We start from the raw sequence: 23,928 nt of genomic DNA, 5'->3' as shown, positions 1-23,928 counted from the left end.
TATAGAAATATGTTTTGTATGACTTCACATGTATTTATAAGGATTGTATTTCTTGCCCTTCCCAATGGATAGGTGAGGGGGTAGGAGGACAGAGAGGATTTGGAACTGAAAAAAATAATAATTTTTTTAATTGGTAAAAAAAAATTTTCTTTCAGAACTCTTAATTTAATTCAACTTTTTTAACCACTTGTTTCATTTTTCTGATATCTTAAAGTGCCTGGGGTGGTCTTTTTTTTCCTCTGATGCTTTATTTATTATTGTTATGAGTTTGTTTTTTTTAACAGGGACTATCTCATGGGGTTCTCTTAATCCATGTTATTCTTACGTTGCATTAATATTAGTATTATATTTACTGTTTTCTTTTGTTTACTCATATTATTCCCAGCATGGTTCCTATTGCATCACATGTAGGCTTAAGATCCCCTTACTATAGCTTGTGTTGATGTAATGCCAATGTCATACCCACAGCAGCTGCTATGAAAATGCATGTGTATTTCCAGTGTAAATTCACAAAATATAATACACTCTCCTCCTCAAAAGCAAAACCAAAATATTTATTTGGGACATCATTAGAATATCAGGAGGTAGGATTTAATTGGGTACTTATCACTAGTGCAGGGAGCACCGACATCTTAAACCTTCTTTCTGTCAGGCTTCCCCTCAAAAATAAGTTTCCCTAGACAAATTCCTTGCTCTGCCCACTCATAGCTTGCTTCTTTCTCTCTGCTCTGCCTGCTTTCATTCTCTGCCCCTGCTCTCTCTCTCTCTCTCTCTCTCTCTCTCTCTCTCTCTCTCTCTCTCTCTCTCTCTCTCTCTCTCTCTCATTCTTCCTTGGGCAAGCTCTTCTCAGTCTGAGCTCCATATGATCCAGGCTCCATGAGACCACAGGCTCCATGTGTTAGACCTATTAATGGGCAGGGAAGTTCTTCCTATTCTATTAGCATTACAGTTGGCTTCCCTCTAGCACCTCCAAGTGTATGGGATAGGTGATAAGGTAATAAGGGGCTAGAGAAGAAAGACAAAACTGTTCAATTCATATTTTGTTTTAGTTTCCTCTGTCAAGAATAGTTTTTGAACTAAAGAGGACAAAACAAAAATAAATGGAGAATTGATGCCAAAAATAATCAAGTTAATCAGAGAGAAGCACCTAGCTACCCTTGATGAGTTCATGTCACTCAGCCCATATGAACTATATCCTAGAATACTAGGGGGGAAAGAGCTGGAAAAATTGACTGCTGAGCTACTGTCAGTGGCTTTGAAAGACTGTCACAGGATTATCACCACAAGGCAGGAGAAGGGTAAATTTCCTGATTTTTATAAATAGGAAGGAGGAGGAAAAGGAAGAAGAGAAAGAGGAAGAGGAGGAAAAAGAAAAGGAGATAAAAAAGAACAACACCAACAATGAGGAAGAGAAGGAAGAGGAGGAGAAGGAGAAAGGAGAAGAGGAGGAAGAAGAGGAGGAAGAGGAGGAGGAAGAAGAGGAGGATGAGCAGCAAAAATGGAAATAGCAAGAGTAAGAGGAGAAGGAAAAGGAGGAGGAAGAGAATGAGGAAGAAGAGATGGGGAAAAGTGGAAGAAAAGGAAGGAGAAAAGAAGGAGGAAGATGATGGGGAAGAAGACAAGGAGGAGGAGGAGGAGGAAGAGGAAGAACTGAAGGAGGAAGAGAAAGAGGAAATGGAAGAGGAAAAGAAAGAGGAGAAAAGGAGGAGGATCATGCCAGACTAATTTTATTTTTTCATTTGATAGGGATGCTAAAGATATAATTTACAAGGATTTTCACAAAGTATTTGATAAAGTCTCTTGTGTTTTTCTTATTTAAAAAATGGAGGCCAAGATGGCGGAGTAGAAAGACACACATACGCTAGCTCCGAACCCACAGCCCATAAAATAGCTGTAAAAAAGAACTCCCAACAAATTCTGGAGCAGCAGAAGCCACAGAACAACGGAGCAGAGGAGATTTCTGTTTCAGAGAGCCCTGAAAAATGGACAAAATGTCTGTCGCGCCCCGGACCCGCAGCCCAGCCCAGCCCTGCCTTGGCCGCACGGCACTGAGAGGAACAGATCCAACCAGGCTTCAGGGACGGAATCTCCAGCAGCCACGCAGATCCCTCCACCCACAGGCGCCGGGGGTGAGTGAGAGAGTCTTTTTGGCTTGCCAGGAGGGGAGCAGGGTGTCTCCATAACTCAGGCCCCCTCGGGAGGCAGCAGCAGGAGCAGCAACGGACAGGGGCTCCCCAAGCAGGCAGAAGCCCAGATTCATTGTTGAAGGTCTCTGCACAAACCCCCTGAGGGAACTGAGCCCTGTGAGGTGGCCCTGCCACCACCTGAACTTAATCTCACACTGAATAGCAGCCCCGCCCCTGCTGAAAGCCCTGAGGCTGGGAAGCAGCATTTGAATCTCAGACCCCAAGCACTGGCTGGGAAGATCTGGAGGCGCAGTGGGTGTGAAGAGGACATTCAGAAGTCAAGTCACTGGCTGGGAAAATGCCCAGAAAAGGGGAAAAAAATAAGACTATAGAAGGTTACTTTCTTGGTGAACAGGTATTTCCTCCCTTCCTTTCTGATGAGGAAGAACAATGCTTACCATCAGGGAAAGACACAGAAGTCAAGGTTTCTGTATTCCAGCCCATCCAATGGGCTCAGGCCATGGAAGAGCTCAAAAACGATTTTGAAAATCAAGTAAGAGAGGTGGAGGAAAAACTGGGAAGAGAAATGAGAGAGATGCAAGGAAAGTATGAAAAGCAGGTCAACACCTTGCTAAAGGAGACCCAAAAAAATGCTGAAGAAAATAACACCTTGAAAAATAGGCTAACTCAATTGGCAAAAGAGGTTCAAAAAGCCAATGAGGAGAAGAATGCTTTCAAAAGCAGAATTAGCCAAATGGAAAAGGAGGTTCAAAAGCTCACTGAAGAAAATAGTTCTTTCAAAATTAGAATGGAACAGATGGAGGCTAACAACTTTATGAGAAACCAAGAAATCACAAAACAAAAACAAAAGAATGAGAAAATGGAAGATAATGTGAAATATCTCATCGGAAAAACAAATGACCTGGAAAATAGATCCAAGAGAGACAATTTAAAAATTATGGGTCTACCTGAAAGCCATGATCAAAAAAAGAGCCTAGACATCATCTTTTATGAAATTATCATGAAAACTGCCATGAGATTCTAGAACCAGAGGGCAAAATAAGTATTCAAGGAATCCACCAATCACCGCCTGAAAGAGATCCAAAAAGAGAAACTTCTAGGAACATTGTGGCCAAATTCCAGAGTTCCCAGGTCAAGGAGAAAATATTGCAAGCAGCTAGAAAGAAACAATTCAAGTATTGTGGAAACACAATCAGGATAAAACAAGATCTAGCAGCTTCTACATTAAGGGATCATAGGGCTTGGAACAGGATATTCCAGAAGTCAAAGGAACTAGGACTAAAACCAAGAATCACTTACCCAGAAAAACTGAGTATAATACTTCAGGGGAAAAAATGGTCTTTCAATGAAATTGGGGACTTTCAAGCATTCTTGATGAAAAGACCAGAGCTGAAAAGAAAATTTGACTTTCAAACACAAGAATGAAGAGAAGCATGAAAAGGTAAACAGCAAAGAGAAGTCATAAGGGACTTACTAAAGTTGAACTGTTTACATTCCTACAGGGAAAGACAATATTTGTAACTCTTGAAACTTTTCAGTATCTGGGTACTGGGTGGGATTACACACACACGCACACACACACATGCACACACACACAGAGACAGAATGCACAGAGTGAATCGAAGAGGATGGGATCATATCTTAAAAAAATGAAATTAAGCAGTGAGAGAGAAATATATTGGGAGGAAAAAGGAAGAAATGGAATGGGGTAAATTATCTCTCATAAAAGAGCCAAGCAAAAGACTTTTTAGTGGAGGGAAAAAGAGGGGAGGTGAGAGAAAAACATGAAGTTTACTCTCATCACATTCCACTAAAGGAAGGAATAAAATGCACACTCATTTTGGTATGAAAACCTATGTTACAATACAGGAAAGTGGGGGAGAAGGGGATAAGCAGGGTGGGGGGGATGATGGAAGGGAGGGCATGGGGAGGAGGGAGCAATTTGAGGTCAACACTCTTGGGGAGGGACAGGATCAAAAGAGAGAATAGAAGCAATGGGGGGCAGGATAGGATGGAGGGAAATATAGTTAGTCTTACACAACACGACTATTATGGAAGTCATTTACAAAATTACACAGATATGGCCTATATTGAATTGCTTGCCTTCCAAAGGGATGGGGTGGGGAGGGAGGGATGAAGAGAAGTTGGAACTCAAAGTTTTAGGAACAACTGTCAAGTACTATTCTTGCTACTAGGAAATAAGAAATACAGGTAAAGGGGTATAGAAAGTTATCTGGCCCTACAGGACAAAAAAGAAGATGGGGACAAGGGAAGGGAGGGATGATAGAAGAGAGGACAGATTGGTGACAGGGGCAATTAGAATGCTTGGTGTTTTGGGGTGGGGGGAGGGGACAAATGGGGAGAAAATTTGGAACCCAAAATTTTGTGAAAATGAATGTTAAAAGTTAAATAAATAAATTAAAAAAATTAAAAATGGAGAGATTTTGGCTAGAAAATATTAGAGTTATATGGATTCAAGTTAGAATGGATTCAAAGCAGATTCAGTGGCTGGACCCAAAGAATAGTAATTCATAGTTTGGTGACCACTAAGAAGGAGGTCTCCAGTAGAAAGTCTTAGCACTTTGCTGTTGAACACTTCTATCAATAAGTTGGACATCTGGTCATGGAGGGCAGGATTAGCAAATTTCCTTAGAACACAAAGCTGGCATCATAATCCAGCCAAACTGACCTTCTCTCTGTTTCTTAAACATCCCCTCTCCTGACTCCATGCCTTTGTACTGACTAGCTCCCACAACTGGGATGTTCTCCCTCTTCATTTCTGCCTCATAGATGCCCTCTCTTCCTTCAAGACACAGCTCCAGCACCACCTTCCACACAAGCTTTTTCTGATTCCAACTGTACTCACAAACTACCCAGGCCTTAACTACTTTGTATTTGCTTTCTTTATATATACTTGTGTATTAATGTATACTATAATACATATACATATAATACATGGACTTGTCTTATCCATTCAAATTTAAATTCCTCAAGAGAAGGGATTTTCCTCCTTTGTATCCTTAGAGTCCAGCGTGGTGTCTGGCACAGAGTAGGGGCTTAATAAATGCTTGGATCAGCTGACCAATTGATAGACAGGAATAGTAAATACAACAGGTGACATCAAATGGGTTGTGGAAGGAACCAGGAAAGGCAAGACAGTATTTGAGCTGAGTCCTGAAGGAAGTTTAGGGAAGTCAGGAGGAAGAGATTAGAAGGGAGAGCGTTCCAGGAACAGGGGACAGCCAGTGAAAAGGCATATAAGCAAAAAATCTAATATCTTGTACAAGGAGCAGCAAATAGGCTCGTGCTGCTAGATCATAGAGTACACAGAAGGGAATAAGATGTAAGAAGAATGGAAGAGGGGAGGGGCAGATTACAAAGGAGTTTAAAAGCCAAACAGTATCTTATATTTGACCCTAAAGGTAATAGAAAGCCACTGGAGATTATTGGGTGTGGGGAGGAGAATATAGTCAGACCTGCACTTTAGGAGAACTCCGTTGGCTACTGATTAATTGGTGGATGGATTAGAGTGGAAAGAGATTTGAGGCAAGGAGATCAATTAGAAGGTTACTGAAATAGTTCAGTTGTGAAGTGATAAGGGCTTGTATTAGAGTAGCATCTACATGAGTGGAAAATAAGGGTATATATGAGGGTTGTTGTGAAGGTAGAAAGGGCAAAATTTGGCAACTGGTTGGATATATAAAATATATATTGGGGATATAACCACATAAGGAGTACAAGATGACACCAAATCACCAAGTGACCCTGAGTGACAGAACAATGGTGGTGAATTTGGCAGTAAAAGGAAAACTGAGAAGAAGAGATTTGAGGAAAGATAATAATTTGTTTTGAATGTGTTAAATTTGAGATATGTAAGGGGAATCTAGTTCAAGATATGCAAAAGGCAGAGGGTGATATCAAACAAAAATTCAGGACAAAGAGTAGGATTGGAAATGTGGGAATTATCTGCAAATGACAATTGAGCCCAAAGGAGTTGATGAGATCACTGAACAAGATAACAGAAAAAGAGGGGAGTTGTGAAGAAAGCCTAAATCAGTCTTTTGGGGGCCATCCATGATTAGAAAGTACAACCTGAATAAAGATTCTGCAAAAGAGATTTAAGCAACAGACAGGAAGGAGAACCAGGAGAGAGCAACGTCATAAAAAGCTGGAGGAAAGAGGGTATCCAGGACGCAAGGGAGACCAATATTGGCAAAGGCTGTCAGAGATTCGGAAGATCAGGACTGGGAAAGGTCATTAGGCTGGATAATTAAGAGATCTCTGGCAACTGCAGAGACAGCAATTTCTGTTGAATGATGAGATCAGAAGGCAGAGGTTTAAGATCAAGGGAGAAGAAAAGAAGTGAAAATAATGAGTATAGACTGCTTTCTCAAGTTAAGCAAGGAAGAGGAGAGCTATAGGATTATAGCTAGCTGGGATGGTAAGGTCAAGTGAGAGTTTTATTTATTTATGTTTTTAAGAATGAGAGAGATATGTGTGTATTTGTAGGTAGAAGGGAAGTAGCCAGGAAATAGAGGTTGAAGATGAAAGATGCAATGAAGGTGATAAAGGGAGACGTCTGCTGGAGAAAATGGAATGGGATGAGATTAAAGACACTTACAAGGGTTTGCCTTGGCAAGAAGGTTTGGGGTTTTGTTTCTAATGTGAGACACAAGTGGAGGAACGAGTAGGGGAAGGCATCTGAGGAAAGAAGAGCGAGCTGTGGACAAATGGCTTCAACTTTTTTCAGTAAAGTATGAAGTGAGATCCTCAGCTAAGAGAAGCTTGAGAAGAGATGAGGATGTATGGAATAACTGCTATGATGACTGGCATCGTGAACTGATTAGAGGGGGATAAGAAGATTGCCTTGTTGTAGGAAGGGCCCAGTTATGATTATGTGACCTGGTTGCATGATTTTTCTCTCATTTTTCTCAACAGCACGTGAATAAGGTCAAAGGAGCCAGATGGTAGGGATAATCCAGGCTGAGGTCTGGCCAAACAGTCAGTCATAAGACAAAGGGGCGAGGGCTTCCAGTATAAAGGATGGCATAAAGCAGGGGCATCAAAGGCAAAAAGAAGATACCTGGGTCCCTAGACCCCTGCAACTCAGAAAACCACAAATTAACACCATCTGTCTTGTACTGCATTTTATTTTGTCAAGCAGCTCCCAATTACATTCTGGCCATGCAGTTTGACACTTTGGGTATGGAATTGATTCAATAAGGAGAACAAGGAAGGGAAGAAAGTCGAGTGCGGTCATCACATGGATGAATGGCCTGGGGAAAACTGAGAAGTAAAAGGATGAGGATAAAGAACAGGGTAAGGGGTTGTAAGGCATAAGGAAAGATGGAACGACAAAATATTAATATCAGAATTTCAGAGCTCATGAACATGGAAGTGGAACACCTGTGTGATGATAAGCTCAAGGGTCTGGCGCTCTCTGGGGTCCTGGGAGTAGACTGAGGAACTGGCAATTTAGGGAATTTGAGGAAGCACCACTAGGTGTATTGAAGTCTAACATATTCAAGCAGGAGTGGGGGAGCTCAGCACTGAACTCTCTGAGAAAGGGAAGAGACTGATTTGAGCGTTGATAGGTAACGCTCCAGCCAACACTGATCTCTCTCATTTGTTATCACTCACTCCCAGTCCAAAATATTCTAGAAGAATTTTGCTATAGAATCATCTACAAATGGCTCTTACTCTGGCTGTAAAATTGTACTCCAAGTCTCTGGCTTCTTAGCTAGAGTCTAAATTCAGATCCCTAACTCTGCCTCAACCTTTTCATTCCTAATGTTTGGTGCAATACGGAACATTTTAAACAGCGTAAGAGATTTGGCCACCGCATGAAATTCATGGCAATCTGCTTCAGGCACATTTCAAGAAACTCTAAGATGACTAGAAATGCAATGTCATTCTCTGTTTTTAAATGTATTAACAATAATACAGCAAATACAGATAACAAAAATAGTATCTAACTCTTCCTTTAAAAAAAGGCAGATGATTGCTTCTTGGTAAATATTTTGTAAAAAAAAAAATAGCAAATGTGTATTCTAAAAAAAAGAGTTAAATACACATAAATACATAATAAATAGCATGCATATTGTGTTTTAAGATTTGCAAAGAGCTATACGAATATTACCTCACTTTATCCTCAAAGCAACCCTGGGAGGGAGGTGTCATTAATATCATGCCCATTTTACAGAAGAGGAAACTGAGGCAGATAGAGGTTAACTGACTTTCCCTGGATCTTACAAATGAGTTGAGCATGAGGCAAAGGATATGAATTCAGGTGTCCCTGACTCTATCCACTACACCACCTAGTGGCCAGTATATATATATATTACTACATGGCATCCTTGACAGCTGACCATGAGAAAAATACACCTATTATTTAATCTTCCCCATGTTTATTCTTCAGGGAATGGGATAATAATGGTTCACATTTCTAGAGGACTTTATGACTTACAATGCACAGTCCTATCAATCCTAAAGGAAGGCAGTAGTAAGGTACTTGGATCTAGGAGTACTTTCCATTCTACTTCCTCATAATAGCTTTTGAATCCCAACAACCCTGTGAGGTAGATGGTACAAGAAATACTATCCTCATTTCACAGCTAGGTTTCCAATGGGGTTTTGTCTTTGCTCTTTCAATTGTGGAGAAAGAAAACAGATCCTCAAGAAAATAAATAAAGCTGAATTTTAAATATATCCTCATTTTACAGATGATGAATCAGTCTCATAGAAGGGTGGTGAATTATCTCGGGTCATACAGCTAATAAGTAGCAAACCCAACACTTGAACTTGGGCCTTCTCACTCCAATTCCAGGTGTCCCTGCACTAAGTGGTGGAGCCAAGACTCCAGCTAAGCTCTTCTGACTCCAAGGCCCAGCAGCCTTTCCACTATATCGTCCTGCCTTCCTTCTGTATCAGTTCTCCCATGAGCAGGGCTGGAGAAGTCCCTAGTATCTGATGTAGGCACCCTAGAGAACTACTTTTCCACCTCTTAACTTGTTCTTGTCTCTTAACTCTGGGGAAAATGATCAGTTCTTTCTTCCTTCACCAACAGTGTCGGTGTCTCTTTGGGGATAAAACATGAACATGAAAGTCTAAGAAGAACTTTCATGACAGTAAAACGGTGCAGTATAATGGCTGCCATATTGGTCTTGGTGTGTTTGGACCCTGCTTATGATAGCTATTAACTGTGTAATGACCCACATCTCAGCTTTAATTTCCTCATTTGTAAAATGAAGATAATACTCACTGTAATGCCCACCCTACAGGGTGGGGCCATTTTCTCTGGTCCGGGATTTACTGCCAAAACATATACTTCTGAAATCCAGAGGCAATGACCAACGATGGGGAAACTTTGGCTTTGAGGCCACATGTGGTCTTTTAGGTCTGAATATTTTGTTCTCTGAAGTTTGCACTCAATCAAAGGGCACCTGAGGACCTAAAAGACCACATGTGACATCAAGGCTGAAAGTTCCCCACCCCAGGACTAAACCTTCTAACTAAACCCATCAGTCTTCTGCTCCCCCACTGCACAGTATCCTGTGTCCAGCCCAACCTCACAGCCAACTCATAATCCAAATAGTATATGAGCAATCCCAGCCTCAAGACTCTAGCTCTCTAAAATTTACTTCCCTCATTTATGAAGCAGGGATAAGGCTTGGAATAGCTATCTTAAAAGATCATTATGAGAGCCTTTTGCAAACCCTAAATGCATGTTACATAAATGCAAGTTGTTATTACTACTGTACAACAACGCTAAGATAACCTGTCTTCCTAAGGGAGAGCTTTTCATGTTTTTGAATTACTGCCTCTAGTGAGGGGATGTAAAGCAACTTGTTGAAAAAGGAATTAGCATTCTGGAGAGCAATTTGGAACCATGCCCAAAGGGCTATAAAACCACGCATACGTACCTTTTCATCCAGCAGCACAAACACTAGGTCTATATCCCAAAGAGTTCATAAAAAAGGGAAAAGGACCCACATGTACAAAAATATTTATAGCAACTCTCTTTGTGGTGGCCAAGAATTAGAAATCAAGGGAATCTGGGGAATGGCTGAACAAGTTATGATATATGAATGTAATGGAACATTATTATGTATAAGAAATAATGAGCAGGCAGACTTGAGAAAAACCTGGAAAGACTGACATGAACTGATACTGAAGCAGACAGAGCCAGAATACTGTACACGGTAACGGCAACACTGTGTGACGACCAACTTTAATAGACTTAAGGATCTAAGACAATTCCAAAAGACTCACGACGGAAAATGCTATACACCTCCAGAGAAAGAACTAGGGAGTCTGAATGCAGATTGAAGCACACTCTTCTTTTTCTGTTGTTTTTTCTTTCTCGTGGTTTTTCCCTTTTGTTCTGATTCTTCTTTTACAACATGACTAATGTGGAAATGTTTAATATGATTGTACATGTATAGCCTATATTAGACTGCTTGCCATCTTGGAAAGGGGGCAGGGGACAGAGGAAAATAATTGGAACTCAAAATCTTATAAAAGTGAATGTTGAAAACTAAAAAAAGTAAGAAAAGAAAACAAGAAAAAGGAGTTAGGAGAGACTTGGGGATTTTTTCACCAGATGTATGAAAATACACTACTAGCTGATAGCTGGTAGGAGAAAACTGTTTAATCACGTGAACCACTTACTTCCCAACAGGACCCAGACTAAGTAAATGAGTGGAATCTTCTGAAATCCAATGAAGTCAACGTCAACAGCCTTTGATAAGTCCGCTAGTTTCACTAGGAGTAAGGACCGATTTCCTTTGATTTCATAAACGTTTAATCTTAGGTTGTTTACAATCACCTCGAAGAAAATGTTCCTTTCCTAGTATGCTGAACAAATGCTAAAAGAGTAAAAACTCAACTGAGGACTTCATGGACTCAGACAAGAGATAAAAATTAAAATTATAGAGGAAATGTTCACCTTATTAAGGGAACAAAATTTTTCCCCCAATTGCTTTACAATGCAATAAAGATGCTTTAATAGGATAATTATCTCATTATACGGCAAAATGAAAAAGGTCAGGAGAGTGCAAAGACTTGGGCATTGGCCCCAGCTTTCCCTCTAATTGTGGACAAGAAAATGAACATCTCCAGAGCTCCTTTTCTCCATCTATAAAAGGAGGGTTTAATTAATAACTTTAATGCTCTGAAGTGTGTAAAGATCTTTACCCTACTGTCTTATTTGAGCCATCCAACAACCCTGTAGGGTGGGCATTACAGTGAGTATTATCTTCATTTTACAAACGAGGAAATTGAAGCTGAGATGTGGGTCATTACACAGTTAATAGCTATCATAAGCAGGGTCCAAACACACCAAGACCAATATGGCAGCCATTATACTGCACCATTTTACTGTCATGAAAGTTCTTCTTAGACTTTCATGTTCATGTTTTATCCCCAAAGAGAATGTCAGGCTCGTGAGGGCAAATATTATTTGCATTTTATCCTCAAAATGAAGCACATTGTCTTCTACATGGTGTTTAGTATTTGTTGAACTGAATTATTGAATTATTTCAAAATAATGTCAATAAACCATAATGTTCCATCACAATCAAATAAAACCCAGAGAGTAAAAAAGGAAATACAAAGCCCCTCCACTCCCACTTCTAGATAGGCAGAAAATAGAAAATATTGCAACCGAAAGCTTTTAATACTCAGGCCATTCAGTAAATCGTTGCCAGATCCACATCATCAGCAAAATTAGGTGCCTGCCTACAAGTAGAGCTGGGCAGGATAACACAGGCCTTGTCCCACCCTCCCCAACTACGTACTGACCGACAGCTGTGTGGAGCCGCCCCTCCTTGCCTTTGCCTTACTTACCTGCATCTCTTGAGCAGGCAACAGGCAAAAGGCAGAGAAAGGAAAAACAGGAATAGCATAGCAAGGTTTATAGTTAAAAGTCTTAAAAAATGTTTAAGCTTTCATATTCTGAATTTTGGCTGCCCAGGAACATATTTCACAAATTGCAACTGTTCCTATGGAACTTGGTGGCCTCCTATGTTTTACTTAACATACTGTTTTCAAGAAATCAATGAACAATTCCATTAAATGAGGGTATCCTTAGATTCCATATTAGCAAGGCCAATTCAGTCATTGGGCTGTTAACTGTTTCCCTCCTTGAACCAGAGGTCCCAAGAGAAAATTAGCTTGCCGCCACACAAAAGAATTCCACCATTTATTTCTACAACCTATCATATATTATATAATAAACATTCCCAACTTGCAGCTCTCCCCAAGTCACAAAGCAACCAGAGAACACTGGGTATGGCACACATCCACATAGCCAGCCAGCCAATAGGAACAGGCTCCGGGACTAGTCCCGCCAGCGATGTCCACACTGCGCGTTGCAGCACTTGTAGAAAGTGGTCATAGGCTCATCGGCAGAACGAGTCTGAATCTGCATGAAGTAGGCTCGAGGATGTTCGCACTTGGGGCATGGCTCTGTGGAGGAAAAGAACAGATGCGCCATCCAACTTCAGTTTACAATTTCTCTCTTCTTTCTTATACAAAAATACTACTGAGCCATTACTAAACAAGTGCCTCTGAGGTGTTCTTTCTGTATTGGAGATGAACCCCAAGCACCAGTGTGGCCTCTGCAGGGGGACTGGCTCAGCCCCCAACGCTGCCTTTGTTGTTTCGGCTCCACTCTGTGCCCAACCAAAAAACTAACTGGTTCTCAATAAAGGGCACCACATGCCATGGGCTGCCCCTGGCTGTGGACTTTCCTAGAGGCCTTAATTCCATTTTAGGACCCTCGCCCTATTTTAGCCTTTATATGATTAAAAGCACCAAGGAAAATCAAAGAAATAAAATCGGCTTTCCCCCCACCATTCACCAGAAAACACCTAGAAAAGGGACGACATGTAAAGACAAGTGAAAGCTCAGAGCATTTGGACACAGCTGAGGAATAATGACGATAACTACCTCGATCTGGAAGCACTGATCCAAGCCCTGACTCACGTGGTCAAGCAGAGATACTATCCTATAGGGCAATGGCTTATTTATAAAGTAAGGATTGGAAAAAAGCTATATACAGGGGGTCCCAAAAGTCTTAGTGCAGCTTAAAGTTCTAAGGCTAGCTTTAACAGCACATTCCACATGTCTAAAAAGTGCTGTGTGGCATGTAGTTTTAAAAGTGACGTGAACCAAAACTCATTTGTTTTGAGAATTTTTTTAATACCCCTTTAAGAAAAGAGGAGTCCAAGAATATATGTGCTTCAGATAGGCATTCAGACAAAGCTTTCTATACCAAATTCTAGCAATGTCACTTACTTTTTTTAATCTAAAGACATACTTTCTTAAGAGAGAAGTACACGGTGGGACTGTGCTTTGCCTCCCAGGTCTGACACGCTGAGGCTTTTACTACTGCTCTTCTGCCTCTTCCCTCTCCCCCAGTGGCCTGATCTTTTTCTCTTAAATGGTAGTTCATACAAAAGTGAAGAATATTCTTCATCTGTTACAGATTTTATATTTCCTAATCTTAATTTAAGAAGTGGATGAGAGGCACATTTTCTCTGGGAAGTCATGCAGTATAAAAAGCATTTTAAATGGTGTAAGTAAAATGCTTTGCAAACTTTAAAGTATTATAGAAATAGCTCTTGCAAAAAAAAAATATCAAGCACTGCTCTGGTCCTCGTTACATGGGGAACAATTTCAAGCATGTGATGTGAAGGGAAGTGGTCAGCAGCCACTGGTACAACTGCTGTTGACGCCCTTGGCAGGAGGCCCGGCTCTCACCTGCAGTGGAGTCAACATTCTCCCAGGCAGCAGCTCCTCCCAGCACATCATCCACTTCTTTCAGCTTTGGATACTTCCGATTTGTTACCTAGCAAACCACATCACCACATCAGAACCCCAGAGGATCGAATGACACCCATCTGTCCCATCCAGGCAACATCATTTAACTCATCATTAACGTCATCCTACAGGGTTCAGAAAACTACTGAACAAGAGACAGACTGACCAAACAGATGGAAATGTATCAGTCAAAGCAGACCCTTGAGGGGAGGCCGCAGAATGGGAGAAAAGAAGTTTAGGTGTAAATAGGATAATCCAGAGAAGTTAGAACAGGAAGACCAAAGACAATCAAAACGAAAAAGCAAATGGTACACAACCGAGAGAGGACTGAACTGAAAGTCAGAATACCAGGCTCTGAATCCAGGCTTTCCCACAAGAAGTGTGATCTTGGGCAAGTCATTTCCTTTCTTTTGCTATCAGTTTCCACATCTGCAAAATTATAGGACAGGACCAGCTAGCCTAGAAGATCTTTCTTGGTTCTAATACTCAGTAGGTCAAATGCCAACACCCCTGAATAACAATACTGTAAAAACAAACAACTAAGAACAACTCTGGAACAGTGATCAACACAATGACAAGCCACAATTCCAAAGAACTCATGTTGAAACATGTCACCCACATCTAGGTAGAGAAGTGACTGACTCAGAACAGAGGTTGAGGCATATATTCTTCAGATGTGACTAACAGAGGAATCTGTTTTGATTGACTATAAATGTTTGTAACTGGATTATTTTTTTCCCTTGCTTCCTCAGTGGGGGAGAAAGCAGAAAATGTTAAGCTGAAAATAAAAATAATTTTTTAAAAAAAGAAACAATATGGTATTGAAAAATGGAGTATCCTGTACAAGTGTGTGGGATGGCTCAGGTCCCTACATAAATCAATTACTCAGAGGCCTCTCAAAGTGATGACAGAAAAGTGATTTATTCGATTCTCGAGAAGCGGGGCTCACCTGTAGGAGTAGGAAAGCCGAAGACAAAGAAAAGGACAGTGATTTATATAGACCCTAACGCAAGTCCCTCCTCCCCCCACTGACCATTATCCTCATTAGCTGAGAATATGGTCTTACATTCTAGACATGAAATCTAACCAATCCCTTTCGAAATGAAGACATCGAGGAATTATGTAAGTTTTGTCCAATCATTGAGACCCTAATTCACTACACAGTTTTATATCCTTATATGGAACTATTCTATTCTAAAAATATTGTAACCTTGAGCCTTTAGGACTTACCTCACCCCTGGGAGAAGAATTACAATCTGAGAAGTCTTTACTAAACCTATCCCACTCAATCCCTCCTCTTACTTATTAACCTGAAGACTTCTCACGGATATTTCAACCACAGCTCTGTAACATGATCTCACACTGTCTATTAATCTCCTCATCCCAATCAGGATCATTCCTGTCTCTTGTCTCCACAGGTGCCCAACCTTCCTTCTTTAATATCATCAGTCGAATGGCTCCTTCAGTCCTTTCTCCTACTCTAGCAAGTTTTAGCAAAGAATTTCTAACTATTTTAGTAATTAGTGAAATCAAAGAAGATAAACAAATAGGAAGTAATACAATACCACTAATTGCTATAAGGCCAAACCACAGTAACCTCTTCCACCAGCTCCCCTCAAACCAGGACCACCAGGATGTATTGAAAGGGGAGCCCCAAGTTTGTATGGGAACATGAGCAACTTTCCTGATATTCTTGGTGATCTCTTTCACTATCCTTCCATTATCATCAATTTTTAAGCAACATGTAGATAAATTGAGTTTCCCACAAACTCCTTCTTCTGCAAGTAAATAATCTAAGATTAATCTGTGTTGCAGTACTGCTTCCCTAGTTTGTGTGGCTTGATCAGCCAATAAGTCCAAAGGCTTTGCTGTTTGATTGGTTATAATTTCAACTACTGCTTGGAGTCTGATTAGTCTGTTTAACAGATATATAAGGGTTCTATAACCCCAGCTCCTGTATTGAGCCCAAGTTGCAGGCCCATACTCTCTGATTATCCTCTCAGGAGACCAAGTATCGCCCCACCCATTTGCATTTCCAGTCTGAGTGAGGGAGGTGTCGATGTTCCTCTTTCTTTTGCTAGATCATCATATAGAGGGACCCCTAGATGCTGTTTCCCTGATTCAGGCAAGAAAAAGAATTTAGGTCTCACCAATCCAATGTAACAAACACCTCTCCAGTTTAGCGGAAGGTGAGTATAGGCTGTCTGTCCACATATTCAATAATGCCCTCTCAAAGCAGGATTTTCCTCTAGAAACAGTCTTACTCTATAATCCATAGCCAGAAAGTACTTCACATCATCCGGGCCTAATGGTCCCCCTTTCATGATCTCTGACTTACCCTTCCATAGTTGTTGTTTCCTCTTCCATATACAATGTTGATAATTCTCCCCAGTTCTATTGATTACACTCCACAAAGTATCAAACATCATCCTATGTGTTCCATTCTCCCACTTCCATACCCATTCTTTATATTCTGTGTTATTCTTAATACTATTCATATTTACATATCTCCACAAATAGTCATGGTCGTGACACCCTTCACATGGTTTTCTGGGATCAGAGGGGTTGTAAAACTTATACCTACAACTTCTGTGATATTCCCCTTTTGTTCTCTCTTCGTATGAAGAGGGTGGGAAAAATGAATGGGTACAGGGAATCACCCTACCATCTGAACAGGTAATACCATTCTGATTCCATCTGTTTGCATACTGGGCACAGTCAATACGAGCCAGGGTTTCTGGCCTTTGTGTGAATGTCCATTTACAATTACATTTTCCCAGCCATGTCTTCTGCAATTCAGGTCCTGTTTGGTTTAAACAATGTTCACCTGGAACTGATTCGGACAAAGACCATTGGTGTTTCTCTTGGCTTGTCCAGAATCTTGTTCTGTCATGTACTACAGATCTATTACTTAAAATCCAGACTGGACTCAGCGGTACTGCTACCCATGGCCATTGGCTTAACCGCTGAGGTCCCCCACAAATCCAACAGTCAGATACCTCAAAGGTGTCTGCAATGGTCTGAATTAGGGCCAGGAAACTATTTTCAAGAGTGGGGTTGGTAACTGGGGCCTGGTGTCCCAGCAGTGGGAACAGGATCATGCCTAAAAGGGACATTCCCAGGGTATTACATTTTGGTTGCATTGTTCCCACGGTTTGTCAAGTCCACACAGCCTTAATAGAAGAGTCCTGTTTAGATATTGTGATTAATGGCTTAGGACAATTGCTGAACAGAGAATCCTGTTAAGAACAAACAATAATAATCCTAGTATAGTTCCCCAAATAACAAAACTTATAATGAATATATATATATATATGCCTCATTGGCTATCCCTTTCCAAATTCTGTGTGTTCTCACACACGCTTCAAACGGAGCTTTTAAATACTGACAAAGTGTGTCTCCAAGCATGAAGCTTGAGAGTTTAATAACTAATAGCAATAATTATAAATGACAGTAAACAACTTTAAAATTTTTAAATGCAATAACTTTCCATAACTTTGTCTACTGGCTTCCCAATCATGCTAAACATTTTCTGAATTGGGATGGGGGAATAGATAGTTCAAGGTTCAGCTTACCCATATTCCTCCCCTCCTCTTATTTTTCCTTTTTCCATACCTAAATCCAATCCATAAATACCTCTTCACATTCTTTCCCTTATGAATCCTTCCCTTCATCTATCTTCCTTTTTTTTTTTTATGAATATGGGAAGGAAGCAAAGTTGACTGACACATTAGCAAATTACAGGGGGCAGTCCCCTTGTCATAAGTACAGATACAGAGATTTAAATTAATGAACTGTCCATTTAGAGGTTCCATCTCATACAGCAGTCTGGGGAGAAATATCATCTTATGAAATTTTCTGATCTGGATGCTCCTTCAAACAGTCGTCAGCACAGCATCTCAGCATCTTCTTCTCTTCATCTTCTTGTAGAAATCCAGATGTCCACTCTCCTACAGAACTGAACTTAATACCATCTTAGATTACCACTCCTATCATTCTTACAAAAATCAAAATTGAAACTTTGACAAATTGTCATTTAACAAAAAAAGAAAATTCACATTAAAATGCAGCTTCTACATTTCACAGTAAGTCATTATTTATTCCCTCATTAGGAAGATGAGATTTCAGTAAGGAGTCAATACCAGGCTCCAGTACTTATATAAATACAATAAATAATCATTTTTAACACAGTGCATATCACATCATAAAACAATTCCAACTTCTGATCATGTGATGCTTCTTTTAAAGCATTTACAATATAGTCCACAAACCATTTTTCATTTAACACTAACCAACTAAGACAAAATAATAACTGTGCATGCTAGTCTCACAAGCCCTTGACCTAATCATCTCCACACTATTACTAAGAATTAGAGGACCCTAACTTATTGTTGTTGGTCTAAAGTCCTAAACCTGTTAGCTCAATTTTAGACTTAACCTCAAATGTTCCCCTACCAACAATCTATTATTCAACAGATCTGGTATTATTACTTACAAAACTTCTGATTTTAGGAATTTGCCACTAAGAGTAGGGACATTACAGGGAAACAACATCTCCCTTACTTCATGTCAGTTCCAGGCAGGAGTAGATTGTCAACTGGCATTCAGCCAGGCTTAAAGTCTACCAGGTGTCAGTGGGGAAATTGAGTCAGGAGAATCCTACCTCAGCTCAGGCTGAACAGCCGCTCTCCCAGCCTTCCCATGAGATCACCTTTTTGCAGTTCATACCAGCATCTCACAGGCTTATTGGCATCATGGATCAGTGGCTCAGACCACCTCTCTTGCTATCCACACCTGGAGTTAGACTCAGAAGAAAAGTCAGTTAATAGTCCCAGAAAAATCTTAAAATAGCAAGCTCCAATAATCAGTTTCAGACATGACTAATTTCACATTGGCCAAGGAACATCTTTGAAGAAGGTCTAAGTAGCCTACATGCCTTTCTATACATGTTCTAATTCCTGATTGAATAACGATCATAAGTCATTGCTCTAATAGATTTATATCTGTTTTCCAAACTACTTTATCCCTTTCTAACCCTGCTCAATCTAAAAGAATGAGCTACACATGTGATAAGTTCAAACACTAACTTGAATTTTTATGTTTATGTAATGGATTCAAATCAAAACAATCATTTAACTTTCAATGCCAAATATTACCAGAGGCTACCTACCTCTAAGAAAATTAGACTGAAATTCTTTTTCCCAAACTGAGGATGTCTCTGATTTAGTCTCAGTAATTAGTTCAGTTAATTGTTTTAATACTAATTGCTTTTACATCATTTTGTAACATGTAAAGATCTCATTCCAAGTTGGGACCTTTGTCCATTACCCCAAAAGAGTTTTAGTCTCATCTGTCTAAAGGCCCTGGAAAACCTCACCTTGAAAACTCCTTGTTTTTTGTTTTTTCCACGTGAACCGGCTCTTCTAAGGTCCACTCTTTCACTATGCCCAAGTCTATTCTACTTCCCACTCTTAATTCTATCAGTCCAAATCTCCAGTTCACTGGCCACTCCCATCAAGACCATTCCTGGAGCTCCCAGACCACCTGCCCCCCCCCCCTTTTTTGTAAGGGATTCCTTTCCTTGAATCCCCCTGTAAATAAAATACAATTACAGCTAACTTTGAATCCCAATTTTGTTCTATGTAACAATGACACAATATCTACTTATTCCCATTAAATTTAGAAAGAATGTTCCCAGAGATTTTATTTACCTCTTAGATCTTAAATTTGCCCTAAAGAGCCAATCACTGAAGATCATTTCTTGTACATTTTCAAATTCTCACCAAAGCAAGTTCTATATACAATCTCCTCAGCTTCTGGGTCTGTACTTGTTACTAGCCTGAGGACTGCTTCTTTCCCCACATATTCACACAGTGTACCAGCTTTAGGTTTTAGCATTAGAATTACAAATGGCAAACATAATTTTCATAAGTGATAACAAATTGCTTCAGCTATGAACCCAAACAATAAATTTCAGATGACACCAATTGCATTTTCATATCCTATTAGAGAAGCTAAATTCTTCCCACTTTTGTAACTTACAAATACAAATTGGATAGGTAGGCCTTCCAAAAACCCATACGAAAGATTTTACAAAGTATTTCTTAATACAACAAATATTTCCTCTCTTATGAACAGTTTGCAATTTATCACAATCCCCTTGAAACTAATTGACAGAAATCACAAGAAAAGACCTAAACCCAAAGCCTTTTCACATTTGCCCATAAACTTTCTTTTACAAAAATAACTTTAGAGTAAATGCTTGATTCATGGCAAAAACAATTTTAGGTAAATTTCCTTTTCAACAACAGAAATAAACTGTTAACATAATACATGCTCAGATGAAACAGGCTTGAAAATCACACCTATATATATATATATACATGTACATTTTTAAAGTGTTCTCATTTTCTTAATAAGAATGCTACAACAAGGAAACTCTTGTAAAAAAATTCATAACAGCTCTTTTTAACCAATTCATTAATTAACTTAACAATGCAATTTCTAATACAATATTTAGATGGATTACCTAAAAATTTAAACTTATTTAAGTTTACTTAAAACTTAAAAGAAGCCATTAACCTATTCAGCTCTTTTTTTATAACCAAATGTAAGTTTCAAATTATCAAATTTCTATCACATCTTTTTAAAACCCCAATCTATATGTAATAAATTACAAAATTTAAAATCGTGTAACAGTTACATTAGATCAATGTTGCATCTAACAAATACCTATCCTTTTGTTAATGGATCTAACATTTTTGGCAGAAATGCTACTGGGTGTCTCTGCCCTCCTCTTATTTGTGCCAGGATTCCCAAGGCCACCCCTTTCTGGCCCTCCCACCCTGCAAAGAAAAAGAAAAACCTAAACTTATTATCTTTTTACTTTAAATACATTGTCTGGCATCAAATATATTGATCTAATTAAACCTAAATCCAAAACTCTCAGCTCTAAGTTGCTTACTTGAGATTTTTTTACTTTCTAATCTTCTGCTTACTTCCACCAAACTTTAATAAATTCTAACCTATCTGAAACATTAAATTAAGAATGACACATTTCACCTATTCACAATTCCAAATACGACCAGAATGAATTCACTTAACTTTCTGTTATTCCCCATTACACTAAAATTTCTTCTTTTGGGTGAGGCAGGAAATGGTTAAATGGTTGCCAGCATGCCTCTTAGGTCTGAGGGAAAAAGATTTTTTTTTTTCCTTTCTCTCTCTCCTTGTCCCTCCGCCCCTCTGAAACTAGTCTGGAGGGGTTGAAGAAAGGGAGTAACAGGAATTTCAAGGACAGTTCAGCTCAGCCTTTCTGCTCCTGCTGGCTGGCTGGCTAAATTTACAACCTTATCAGATAAAAACAGAGACACACAGACTTTCATTCACACAGAAATACCAACACAGCATACACAGACAAAACATTTAACAGAATAGAATAGTACATATAGGTTTAAATTTTTGGCAAACCCAGTCCTCGGAGGAACCATATTTGAGCCAGACTGTGCCTCCTCCTCCTCCAATGTCTTTTCACCCCATATGAAACAACAGTACTTAATCATCTTCTTCTACATTCTTTTCTCTATAATTTGGTAATTCATGCCAATTTTGCAATCGGTTTCCCAAGGGACTATTTACCGGTATTTCTTCCTGACTCCACTCCGAAGCTCTATTCCTGGACTGCTTTTGTCCCATTTTGGTCAAGGGTTGTCGCCAACACCTCCGAGTCTGAGACTCAACGAATTGTGCTAGCTCCCTTGCTAGCTCTCCTGCTAGCTCCCTTGCTAGCTCTCAGGTGAGGGTCGCCCATCACCAGCAGTCACCCAGAAAACGTTTTTGGGGGGGCCCTTCACCCTGGGGTCCTGCAGTCCACTAATTTGGTTGGGAGTCGTCACCTTCTCCCCGAGTCTATCTAAGACTCAACGAATTGACCCCCAGGCCCCACCCTGCGCTTACCACTGGGTCGTATACGCGTACAAGTTGCCTGACTGCAACTTCAACACCAACCGGCTGGCATTTTTACACACTTCACAGCTTCGGAGTCTTTGGAGTCCCTATCTCTATTCTTTTCTGTCTTCACTTAGTTCCTCTGCTTCGGGTCGTTACCTTGCAGAGAGGGAGGCCCGGCAGCCCTTTTCAAGGACAATGGGGAAATCTCCCCACGGGCGCCCAGTCTTTGAACTGAGCTGTCAGCCGTCTCTCAGAAAGGTCACGGATCCCGGGCGTGCCCCCAAACTGTGTGGGATGGCTCAGGTCCCTACATAAATCAATTACTCAGAGGCCTCTCAAAGTGATGACAGAAAAGTGATTTATTCGATTCTCGAGAAGTGGGGCTCACCTGTAGGAGTAGGAAAGCCGAAGACAAAGAAAAGGACAGTGATTTATATAGACCCTAACGCAAGTCCCTCCTCCCCCCACTGACCATTATCCTCATTAGCTGAGAATATGGTCTTACATTCTAGACACGAAATCTAACCAATCCCTTTTGAAATGAAGACATCGAGGAATTATGTAAGTTTTGTCCAATCATTGAGACCCTAATACACTACACAGTTTTATATTCTTATATGGAACTATTCTATTCTAAAAATATTGTAACCTTGAGCCTTTAGGCCTTACCTCACCCCTGAGAGAAAAATTACAATCTGAGGAGTCTTCACTAAGTCTATCCCACTCACAAGGAACACCAAAAAGGCAAGTATCATTGGATCAAAGCGTATTTAGTGAAAGGGCAGAGCCAAGATGGCAGAGTAGAGGCAAGCACTCACTTGAGCTCTCCCAAATTCCCTTCAAATAACGTTAAAATAACACTAAAATGAATTCTGGAGCAGTAGAACCAACAAAAGGATAGGGTGAAACAATTTTTCCAGTCCAAGACCCCTTAAAAGGTTGGCAGTAAATGTATGTCCACCAGGATGACAGTAGAGCACAATCCAACACAGGCAGTGCCAGGCCAGGACAGCAGCAGGCCTTGGAGACAACTGAATCCAGCTTCCAGAGCTCTCAGCCCATAGAGGGTAAGAGAGCTGGACGACTGGTCAGAAGGCGATTGTGGGGGATCCTTTGTTGGCACTAAGAGAAAGACTCTGTTGCATTGCCCATACACAGTTCTGGGTCACAGTGCCAAGATAAGGAGGAACACTAGCACACTAGAGTGTGTGGCAGCAAGGAAGCAGTTCCAGGGAAGAAAAGAGTATTTGTGGTCACTCATAGACCAAAGTACAGGACAGGAGAACAGTGACAACACTTCTTCTTAGTTCATGCTACCTTGAAAAAACTAAAAACTTACAGACTCCCAGAACTAGCTCTGAAAACAACAGCACAAAAGCCTGAAGCTTGGGATAGTGCCCATTCTACCCCAAGAGAAGAGTCCAACTTTAACATACATAAAAAGTTACAAAATAGATTAGGAAAATGAGCAGACAACAAAACAGTAACCTGACTATGGTGAAAAAGAAGAGCAAAACACAAATTTAGATACAACAATGTCAAACTAGCTACATGAAAAATCTCAAAGAAAAATGTGAATTTGTCTCAGCCCCCTCAAAAAAAATTCCTGAAAGAGCTCAAAAAAGATTTTTAAAATCAAGTAAGAGAGGTAGAAGAAAAGCTGGGGAAAGAAATGACAGTGGTGTAAGAAAACAATGAGGAAAAAAGTCAACAGCTAAATAAAGGAGGCACAAAATAATATTGAAGAAAAGAACTCCTTAAAAAACAGAATATCTCAAATAGTAAAAGAGGCACAAAAAATCCAGTGAAGAGAACTCCTTAAAAAGCAAAATTGGTCAAATGGAAAAGGATATGAAAATATCCAATGAAGAGAAGAACTCCTTAAAAAGTAGAATTGGCCAAATGGAAAAGGAGGTACAAAAACTCACTGAATAATTCCTTAAAAATTAGAATTGAACAAATGGAAGCTAACGACTCCATTAGGCATCAAGAAACCAAAAGAATTTTA

The 23,928-nt window shown here is 40.0% G+C and overlaps 1 protein-coding gene across 3 annotated transcripts in view; it reads right to left on the bottom strand.

Annotated features, from left to right (window-relative positions):
- POLR3K (RNA polymerase III subunit K) overlaps positions 1–23,928 on the bottom strand; it is an 85,350-nt gene that overhangs the window by 55,601 nt on the left and 5,821 nt on the right. Inside the window, exons 2-3 of one of the 3 annotated variants that reach the window (XM_072602328.1) lie at positions 13,911–13,998; positions 12,335–12,614 (exon numbers count right to left, since the gene is read on the bottom strand). The exons of the other annotated variants lie outside the window; for them this stretch is intronic. Coding sequence (XP_072458429.1) covers positions 12,487–12,614; positions 13,911–13,998 — 216 coding nt within the window. The 3' untranslated portion in view covers positions 12,335–12,486. Of the gene's footprint in view, positions 1–12,334; positions 12,615–13,910; positions 13,999–23,928 lie in introns of those variants that run through there. 3 annotated transcript variants of the gene reach the window in all.

This window comes from Notamacropus eugenii, chromosome 1 (genome assembly GCF_028372415.1).
Source record: "Notamacropus eugenii isolate mMacEug1 chromosome 1, mMacEug1.pri_v2, whole genome shotgun sequence".
Lineage (NCBI taxonomy): Eukaryota > Metazoa > Chordata > Mammalia > Diprotodontia > Macropodidae > Notamacropus > Notamacropus eugenii.
Note: the sequence above shows the minus strand (reverse complement) of the source record. Positions and strands in the feature narration are given on the sequence as shown.